At 56.6% G+C, this 9852-nt stretch overlaps 1 protein-coding gene across 1 annotated transcript; it reads right to left on the bottom strand.

Annotated features, from left to right (window-relative positions):
• Positions 1 to 816: 816 nt before the first annotated feature.
• On the bottom strand, positions 817 to 6473 carry SFRP5 (secreted frizzled related protein 5). The gene is made up of 3 exons (XM_023641378.2): positions 5766 to 6473; positions 3622 to 3699; positions 817 to 1909 (listed from the first exon to the last, which is right to left on the bottom strand). The coding sequence occupies exons 1-3, from the start codon at positions 6286 to 6288 to the stop codon at positions 1563 to 1565; spliced, it is 948 nt and encodes a 315-aa protein (XP_023497146.1). The 5' UTR covers positions 6289 to 6473; the 3' UTR covers positions 817 to 1562.
• Positions 6474 to 9852: the final 3379 nt, after the last annotated feature.

Here is a 9852-nt window from a genome sequence, read left to right as displayed (position 1 = left end):
TAGCTGTTCCAGCCTGAGATACCTCAGCCCTTCACCCTCTTGCCTCAGCTGTTGGCTTATCTAGATGGAGGTTCTCAACCCTGGCTGCACACCACCCCAAGGAGCATCTAGAAATGCTGATTTCTGAGCACCCTCCAGAAGATTCAGATTTAATTGCTTTCGAGTGAGGCCTGGTATCTTGTAAGAGCTCCCTAGATGACTGCAAGCCTGGAAGGTTTAGTTCTTAAAATGCAGATTTTGATACTGAGGGTCTGGGGTGAGGCCTGAGCTTCTGCATTTCTAACCAGCTCCCAGGTGATGCTGATGCTCTGGTACAGGGACCACGCTTGGAGTAGCACCAGCCTACACCATCGTGTGCTATAGGTCAGGACCAGTCCCAGAGGTGTCAGAGTGCTGAAGGGGTAGGAGTGACACGTTTAGGATTCTGGCTCTCCAGAGTAGTTTGCTGTGGCCCAGCCTTCTTGGGCTCCTTGGAGCAGGCGTTGCCATGTCAGGGAGCTGCTGCAGGACCGTGGGAGCCTTCTGACCCAGGGAGAAGGCTGGGGAACTTGGCATCTCTGTCTCTCCTCAGGGACAAAAGGACGGTCCATCTCCATCCCTCACTTAGTGGTTGAGATGAGGAGGGTGACCCTTGCTATGTGCTCTTGGGGGATCCTACAAAAACACACAGGCATGGCTCTCCTTAGGCATTCCAAGTATGTCTGTGGACGGGTCGTGGGTTATGACAAAGGGCTCTTTCTAAAAGTCCCTTCTGTACCTCCCTCTCCCCACCTCTGGGGAACCAGCTGAAAAAGAAATCACCTGGTTAAAACCAACTGTTGTTTTCTTTGATTTAATTACAAACTTAAAAAAACAAAAACAAACGCAAACCCTGCCTGCATCAGTCTGGTATCTATGGCCTTGCAGCAGTAGCAATAATTTACTTGTCAGGGGAAAAGGGACATGCGGAGGCTGAGGAATGAACCCCGAGAAGCAAGCCTATGGGAGGGGTCTGGGCTGGGCTTCTCTCTGGGGATGAGACGAAACCGGCAGAGATGGAGAAGGTGGGGAGAGGTGGCTGGAGGGCACTGTGACCCTAGGGCTTTTCCTCTGGGGGGCTATGATGACGACACGTGAAGGGGCAATGGAACAGAGAACTGTTTCCCAGGTAGCTCAGCCTAATATCAAGACCTCTCTCTCCAAGGCGAGGCCCCACCACCAAGAGGGGGGAGTTGACACCAATTTGGAAGCCACCTCAGGCTGCTCAGAGTGCCTCCACCCTTCCCTTGCTCTCTCCGCCCTCTGCCTACTTTCTGAGACCCTGGGGTTTCCCTCCGAATGAGAAAGCCCTGCTCCTAAGAGAGGAAGCTCCCAGGGACCCCTTGGTCAAGGACAGCCCGGGCTCCACGCCTATCCCTTAGGGCCTGTGCTGGTACCAACTCTGCATGAAACCACCACTGGGCAGGAGCTGGGTCAGCCTCGGGGTAGGGGCGAGGCCAGGTGGGCAGGAGGAGAGAGTGTGCCCCAGAGGCGGGACAGAGGACAAGGCATCGTTGGCTGGTTGGGGCAGGGAGGAGTGCCCTTCAGTGGGGTTCAGCTGCCCCGTAGAAGAAGGGGTAGTAGAGGGAGCAGGGGTAGGAGAACATGAATTTGACTGCAAACTTCATCTCCTTATTCTTCTTGTCCCAGCGGTAGACAGCCATGAGCAGCAGCTGTCCGTCCACTTTGCGGCCCATGACCAGGAAGCTGCCGGCCAGGCTGTCCAGCTGCGGGCAGGGGCAGCTGGCGCCGTTCTTCATGTGCAGCACCAGCCTCTTGGTGTCCTTGCGCTTCAGGGGGCCCGGCTTGAGCAGCTTCTTCTTCTTCTGGGCTCCGATCAGCTTCCGTTCCCCATTCTCTATCTTGATCTCCTTGATGCGCATTTTTACCACTGTTCAGGGGGGAGTGGACAGAGGGACAGTGTGAGAATGGTCAGGTTTGCCCAGGATGCTGGTGGCCCCACAGTTGGTGCTCATGCCTGAAGCTCCAAGCCTGGGGCTTGGGACGGTGGAGCTTATACGCATACATTTAATATATAGGAAGCTCCTATCATGTGCTGGACTTTCACAGACATTATCACCTTTCATCCTCGAGGTACCAGGAAAGTGAGGTTTGAGAGGTTGTGACCTGCCCGAATTCTAGAGCCTGGATTGAACCGAGGTCTGGCTGACTCCAGAACCCGTGCCTTTCCCTGACACCAAGTGCAGGGTGGACAGCTCGATGGGGAGTGGAGTGGGGTGTTGGGCTTCCTGGGGAGGGAAATATTGGTGGTGGAGCCGACCAGGTGGAGGGGGGTCCTTGTGATGGAGGGCAGCTGGACTTCATGGTCTCTGGGGATGCTTCCAAATGGATTTCTGGTTGTTTGTATGTGTATGGTTGGAGCTGGTAAATGTGTGACAGCCGGCTCTGGGGAGGGGTTCTGCTCTGTAGCATGTGCTGGTTTTCATAGAGTAAATACCCCCCGTGACCCACCACATCACTGGGCGCAGGGTTGGGAAGTGCTGCACACAGCCAGCTCTTGCAAACACGCCACATAATCTGTGTGAGACTGTAGTGTGGGTGGGAGTGTGTATGTGTGCTGCTGTCTGTTTTTGTGTATTAGAGTATGTTTGTGGTGTGTGTAGGAGTGTGAGTGTGGGGGGAGCAGTGGGGAAGGTGGTTGAAGGCCGGAGAGTAGTCAGAGAGTGACCATCCAGGGCACTCCGAGGTGGCCACAGAGAGCCTAATGCAGTTGGGGACTGGAAGTCCTGAGCTTGGGGGCGGTCACTTAGGTGAGTTGCTTCCTTCTTCAGGCCTCTGGGCCCCCATCTCTGAGCAGCCAGGGAGAAGTCAGAGAGCAGCTGTCCACCCAGGGAAGGAAAGTGTTGTACAATCTCTTTCTTTCTTTCTCTCCCCGCCCCCCCCGCCCCCCACCTCCTCTCTCTCTCTCTCGGACACACACACCTTGCAGTAGTTGTATTCTCTTTCCAAACAGACTAATGACATCAAAGACCTGCTGACATAAGGATTTCATTGCTATCTCTTTTTTCTAGGCCAAGAGGCTAAGGCACAAAACAGGAGCCAACATGGCAAAGATTGCACGCTGGGCGGTGTGGTCCACAAGGAGCCAGGTCCTGACTAGACTCGGCTCAGCTGCCCGGGAATGGGAAGGCTCCTGGAGGAGGCTGTGGGACAGGGGACCGCAGCTCGCCTGGCCAGAGGTGCCCAGGGACGAGGGGGCTGCACTTCCTCCTGAAGCCCACCTCTCCCCTCGGCTGCCCCTGTCCATCTCCAGGCTAAGTCTGCCTCCCCCAAAGAGAATCCAACCCTGGAGCCCCCCCTGTGCACAGCACCAAGGGAGGGCCACGGGAGCCCTGGCCAGGGCTGGTTTCTGAGGCCCATGGATCGTGGCCTTGAGGGCTGCTGAAGCCCCTGAGACGATCTGCTGAAATAGGTGCATTTCTCTGGGGAAGGGGTTCATGGTTATCAGATTCTAAAAGGGGTCCACGATGCAAAAACTGTTAGGACTCACTGTGATGGGTGTGGGCACATGTGTGTGTGTGTGTGGAGGAGGAGGGCCTGGGGGTGACACTGGGGCAGTGGCTGTGTGGGCTCCACACTCACCGAAGTCGCTGGAGCACATCTGCTCCATGAGGCCATCAGCGCTGTGCTCCATCTCACACTGGGCGCAGATCTTGGTCACTGAGGAAGGAAGCAGGGGTGGGGTGCAGGGAGGCTGGTGAGGGGATCCGAGTCCCAAGAGCCACTTAGGGTGTAGGCTCCCCCACTGAAGAGCCCCCTCCCGGTGCCGAGCCTCCACTTCCTCATGAGGAAACGGGATGATGGTAATGGTAAGACCACCTGCTCACTGAGTGGCTGTGAGGTTCAGAAGAGCCAAGGTTGCGCGGGGACAGAATTGCCCAGGTGGGCATGAGTGCCCCACAGCCCTGGCAGCTGTAACCGTGACGTGCACTGTCTTCTTCTAAATTCTGTCTCAATCCTCAGCCTACGAAGCAGGTATTATTATTCCTATTTTAAAGAAAAGGAAACTGAGGCCCTGAGTGGTTCCCTAGTCTGCAAAGCTGGTGAGAACTGAGCTTAGAGCTCAGGATTTGTGACTCCCAGCCTAGTGCTGGGGTGGGTGTGTTTGCGGGGTCTTTCTAGGAGCACAGGGTCCAAGCAGGTGGGTAAGCGAGTGACACTGGCAGGGCAGGGACTGTGGTAAACTGAGGAACACCCTCTGTAAAGTGGGCAACTTCGCATTGCCAGAATTTCCGATTTTTCAAGGGAAGCCGAAACTCTCAATTTTTATATGAAATGTTCTATCTGTTGGCCCCACAAACACTTCAGGCTGCCTCTGGTCGTTAGGCCACCACACAGCACCTGGCCTCTGCTCTCCTAGGTGGGCACCCCATCATGGGCAAAGGGGGGCCCAAAGGGCGGGAGTGCAAGGGCGGGGCTGGGGTCCGAGCCTGGGATTTCCTTGCCTTCCAGGCTGGTAACGTCTGGGCTCCGAGAAAACCAGCAAAGGAGCCAGGCGGAGATCCCTGCGGGGACTGTGCTGGCTCTCCCCCTGCTGCTTCTCAGTCCCATTTCCAGCCTGAGAACAGAGGGGTTTCCCTCCTCTCAACACTCCCCTGTCACAGGACCCCCATCCAACCGTGACTCTCAGGAGGACATGGTTGTGTAGGCCCTGGGACTGTGGACGGCTCCGGTGAGGTTAGCCCGGAGTGGGTGGGTGGGGTATGGTGGGGTCCAGTTGCCTTTTGGGGGCTGGGTCAGATAGGGAAAAAGGGGAGCAGTGCTGCCCCTTGGGGGAGGCCTTGCGTCAGGGGCTCCTTAGCAAAGCTTTCCTGCTCCGGACCACCGTTTATCCTCCTGTCTGGGGCCCGGCCAGGGCCTACTCTGCTCAGGAGTTAGGCAGACAGTGGGGGAAGGGTGAGGGGAGCACTCAGTGAAGGGGAGGCTGAGACCAGGGAGGAATTAGGGGCAACAGAACTGGGTGGAGGGTGGGAGTGGCACTTAGGATCTCATAGGTTTGGGGAACCTGGGATTGCTTCCTATATTACAGATGGGGAAACTGAGGCTCAAAGTTAAGCCGCTCACCTAAGGGCTCCTTGTGCCTGGGCATCTGCTCCTCCTCCTGCACTGAACTTTACCCAAAGGTTTCCCAGCCTGAGGGATTCAGAAAGGGGGTGGGAGAATTGAGGGTTCCCAGGCGCAGAAAATGGGCAGAGGGGACCATAGCCCAGGAGTGCACTTGGCCCTGGTCTTTCTCCATATCTTTTCCCTGGGCACTCCCGGCTCCCAAGATCCCAGCACGGAGTGGGGGTGCTGCCTGTCTTGGTGTCTTGGGGTCCAGGGCTGTGGCGGAGGTGAAAGGCATTGTTTATCCACCCTGGGCGTTCTTGGGCAGAGCGAGGCGATGAGGCATTTATCGGGACGCCCCAGGATGGGGGGACAGCATTGGGGTCACCCCAGGGATTCCAGCGGCTTGGGAAGGTGGGGCGCAGCAAGGGATGCCAGGGGGTTTTCAGGAACGGAGTGGGAATTGGGGAGAACCAGTGGGGATGTCCAGAGCCGAAGGGAGGCACTAATCCGGCAGTCTGTGGGGAGGTGGGAAGACTTGGGGGGACAGTTCCCGGGACACGCAGCGGGGCTCGCAGAACTGTGCTAAGGGGTTGGGGGAGCGGCATCCGTCCGGGGCCCAGCTCGCGGGCACCCAGGGCCTTCGGAGCGCGCAGGGATGGCGGCGGCGGCGGCGCTACCTGGAGGCGCGGTGGCGGGCAGGTGCCCGAACTGCACAGCGATGCAGAGGTCGTTGTCCAGGGGGAACTTGTGGCAGTGCAGCATCTCGGGCCAGGGGAAGCCGTAGGCCTCCATGAGCGGCGCGCAGCCAGCGCGCACGGCCTCGCACAGCGAGCGGCACGGGTAGATGGGCCGGTCGAGGCAGACGGGCGCGAAGAGCGAGCAGAGGAAGACCTGCGTGTCCGAGTGGCAGCGCTTGGCCAGCAGCGGCAGCCAGCTGCTCGCCTGCTGCTTCACCTCGGCCAGGCTCTCGTGCTCCAGCAGGTTGGGCAGCCGCATGCGCTTGTAGCCCACGGTGTGGCAGAGCGGCAGGTCGGCGGGGATGTCGAGGCATTGTGGCGGCTTGGAGTAGGAGCGCCCGTGCAGCGGCTCGGCCTGCCAGCCGTAGTAGTCGTACTCCTCGCCGCGCGCCGGCGCCGGGTGCAGCGCTCCCAGCAGCAGCGCCAGCGCAGCCGCCCGTGCGACCCCCGCCGCCGCCCGCATGGCTGAGCGGGCCCCCGACGCTTGGTGCGCGGCGCCCCCAGGTGCCCCGGCCCGCGCCCGCCCGCCGCCCCGACGCTGCCCTGCAACAGTCGCCGAGGCTGAAGTCGCTCAACTGGATGGCGGCTTTCGCTCCCTCCGCTCGCCGGCGCACCGAGTGATCCTGGCGCCTCCCACCTCGGGGCTCCAGCCCTGGTTTCGCCGCGCGCGCCCCAACCAATCTCTGGCCGCCTGGCCCCCGCCCCATGGCAGGGAGGTAGGGTGGAGCCCCCTCAGCCCCTCCCGCCCGGCTCCCGCGCGTCCCGCCCAGCACCGGCTCTCGAGCCCCTCTCCCACTCCCTGGCTTCCCGGCCACCGCCCCGGTCTCGCCTCGCGCCTCTCCCCGGGGCTCCCTCACCTCCCTAGGCATTTTTCTTGCCCCTCTCCTTCTCCATCCCTCCTCCTTATCTCTCTCCGCCACAGCCTCTCCTGTTCCTTTTCTCACTCACTTCACTTGCTTATCTTTCCGTCTCGCCTTTCCCCCTCCGCGCTGTTTTCTCTTCCCTGACACCTCGGTTCTCCCTTCTCCCGGCAGGAGGCTCCTGGCTGCCCACACTCTCCTGGTCCAGGCGGGCAGTTCTTCACCCCTCGGTCCTCAGGCGTTTACTGAGCTCCTGCTTGGTGCCAGGCACCATGCTGGCTGCTGGGGAACCAGAGATGGGTATGACCCAGACCCCACCTCCAGCAACATCACAGCTTAGTGGAGGCGAAGATGATCATAACTACCATGTAATGAGCTTTTACTGTGTGCCAAAGTTACTGCACAGAACTTTACGACCTTATCAACTACTATTTCTAACGATAGCTAATCCCTACTGTGTGCCAAGTCTGTTCTAAGCCCACTGCATGAATTACCTCATTTAATTCTCGCAGGAATGCTCTAAGTTGGGTAGGTACTGTTATTGTCCCCACTTCACAGATAAAGGTACTCAGGCAAAGAGAGGTTAAGTAAGAATTGGTGCCAGGACTTGCACCCAGGTAGTCTAGTTCCAGAGTCAGAGCCCAGATACAACCAGGAGGTCTGGATTCTGAGTCTGCAGGCTTCATGGTTATGCAGGCTCAGAGAGGTGAAGTGATTGTCCCTTGGTCACATAGCTAATAGGTGAAGGAGCCAGGATTCAAATCCAGGTATTGGGCTCCAAAGGCCAGGGCTTGATCGCTCTGCCCTAAGATAAATTCCAACCCAGGGTTAGAAATGCTATGCAGAAGAGGGTACCTCTTCTAGGAGCCAGGAGGAGGAAGGAATTGAGGAGGCTATCCAGGGAGGCATCAAAGAGGAGGCAACTTGCAGGAAGCTCATGTCTGGGGTCTTTTTCTCCTGGCTGGGCCATGCCTTCCTTGGCTTTCCTGTTGGAGGAGCTTTGGACCAGAGGCTTGGGGTGGAGGCTCTTTCTTGAGAGCCTGGCCTGACCTTCCAGCCTTTGGTGGGGAGGGTATCCTGGGAGGTGTCTGGTAGGAGGGCTTGTGGTGTTCTGGGGCCTGGCTCTGCTAGAGGGCAGGAGTGCTGGGGCACTTGCCTCCTACACTCTTGCCCTTATAACCCCCATCCCCATCCTCCTGAATGTTTCCAAGGGTTCTGTCTTCTCACGGACCTGTCCTTGCAGTGGTAGTGGAGAGAGGTGAGGAACCATTCCTCTTATATACAACAGACACACATGAAGCACCTACTATGTGCAAGGCTTGAAGTGTGGTGCACACACCGCAGATGGGATACAGAAATGCAAAAGACATAGGCCCTGCTTTATCTGATCTGGTGAGAGAAAGACACAAGGCAAGGCAGAGGAGCAGGAGAAAGTTCAGCAGACAGAGCCTGTGGGTGGGGTGGGATGTCTTTTGAGGTTCAGGATGACCTGGTTGGATCTGGGTAAAACAAGCCCCCGTTCTCCCTATCCCAACCCCCAGTATGAAGAGGTTCTGAGGATGACCTTTCAGAAGGTGAAGACCGGGTCCCTGCAGGACCAGGCAGCATAGTGTAGTCCAGGTGCAAGAGGCTGGACTCTGTGGACAGAGTCAGGTTCAAATCCAAGTGCATGCTCTCTGAGTGAGCTTGGGCAAGTCCTTAGCCATTCTGACCCTCCATTTCCTTCTTTGTAAAATGGAACCTCCTCAGCAGGTTTTGTGAGGGGCAAACAAAACGATGCATGGGAACAAAGCCCCATGCATAGTGCTAGCAGGTAATAGACACCTAGGAATTTTAGATTTCCAAGGGATGAGTGACTTTAGGGTAAAAATGTGGTGTATGTTCTGAAAGCTCCCTCAGACACCTTGGCCCTGGCTCTGCTTTGGGACTCTGAGCAGCAGTCCTGCTCCCTGCACTCCGGCTTACCTCTCCCCTCCCCTCCGAGCTTGGCAGGGCTTCTGGGCTCCAAGGAAGGTGTGGCCTTGGGCACTGGTGGGGAGATGGAGCTCCCCAGGTGGTTGTGCAAGGTGCTGGCTCCCTGGGCAGCTGGTTGCCTGTGCTATTCTTGGCAGCCCAGTGCCTGGCCTGGACAGAGCGAGGCATTGTTCTTTCTGCTGGTTGTGTAAGAAATGCACACGGTCTGAGAGCCTGGGAGTCTGTACCTGGCAGCTCCAGGGGCTCTGAAGGGCAGAGGGGCCAGGCTGGAAGCCTCCTGGAAGAAGAGGATGGTCAGTCTTTACCTGATAACTCTGTCTTGGGGACCCCTGAGGCTCCTTGACACGGGACCCCTGATGAATGGAAGCCCTTCACGGGAATGGAGGCCAGATGGGAGCTGCCCTCTGGGGCGGTCATTCAGGGAAACTTGCCCTCTGAGGCCAGGCCAGTTGGTTAGGCTGGCTCTGCGGCCGAGAAGGGAGGAGGCTGCACTCTGATGTGGTACCCTTTCCTGATGAGGCTCTTCTAGGGCCCAGGCAGCTGACTGGAACACCTGGCATGCTGGGCATCTGTCCATTTTGGAGCTTCTACAGTCTGTCCAGGCGCACATTTTCCCCAGCTGATGGAAGGTACCATTTGTTCAAAAGAATGTGTATTCATGATTTGTGGTGAGCAAAGTTCTACGTAGATACCTCTTAGATCAAACTTGTTAATGATGGTATCATATTCTATATTTTTCTTTTTTTTTATTGTCTACTTTAATGGTTCTCTAAGTGTAGTCAGGGTTCCCCTGAGAGTCCCCAGGTCTACAAGGTCAAAATTGCACATAATATGGAGATCCCCTCGAAGTATGTACAAGATAGACCAATAGATTTTAAGGTAACAGGTAAGAAAAGTTTATTGATATGGATCCAGATTCTATATTACAACCAACATTTAAGGAACTGTCACATGTCAATTTTTGGTAGTATCAAAGAAGAATATCCGCAGTATCTGAAAAAGCTATTACAATAGTCTCTTTTCCAACTACACTTCTGTGTGGGGCCAAATTTTCTTCATATACTTCAGCCAAAACAACATGTAACAACAGATTGAATGCAGAAGGAGATGTGAGAGTCTGACTGTGTTCTGTTAAGCCAGACATGAGAGAGATTTGCAAAAATGTAAAACAGTGCCACTCTTCTCACTAATTT

This window comes from Equus caballus, chromosome 1, assembly GCF_041296265.1.
Source record: "Equus caballus isolate H_3958 breed thoroughbred chromosome 1, TB-T2T, whole genome shotgun sequence".
NCBI classification, from domain to species: domain Eukaryota; kingdom Metazoa; phylum Chordata; class Mammalia; order Perissodactyla; family Equidae; genus Equus; species Equus caballus.
This window is presented reverse-complemented; position numbering and strand designations above follow the sequence as displayed.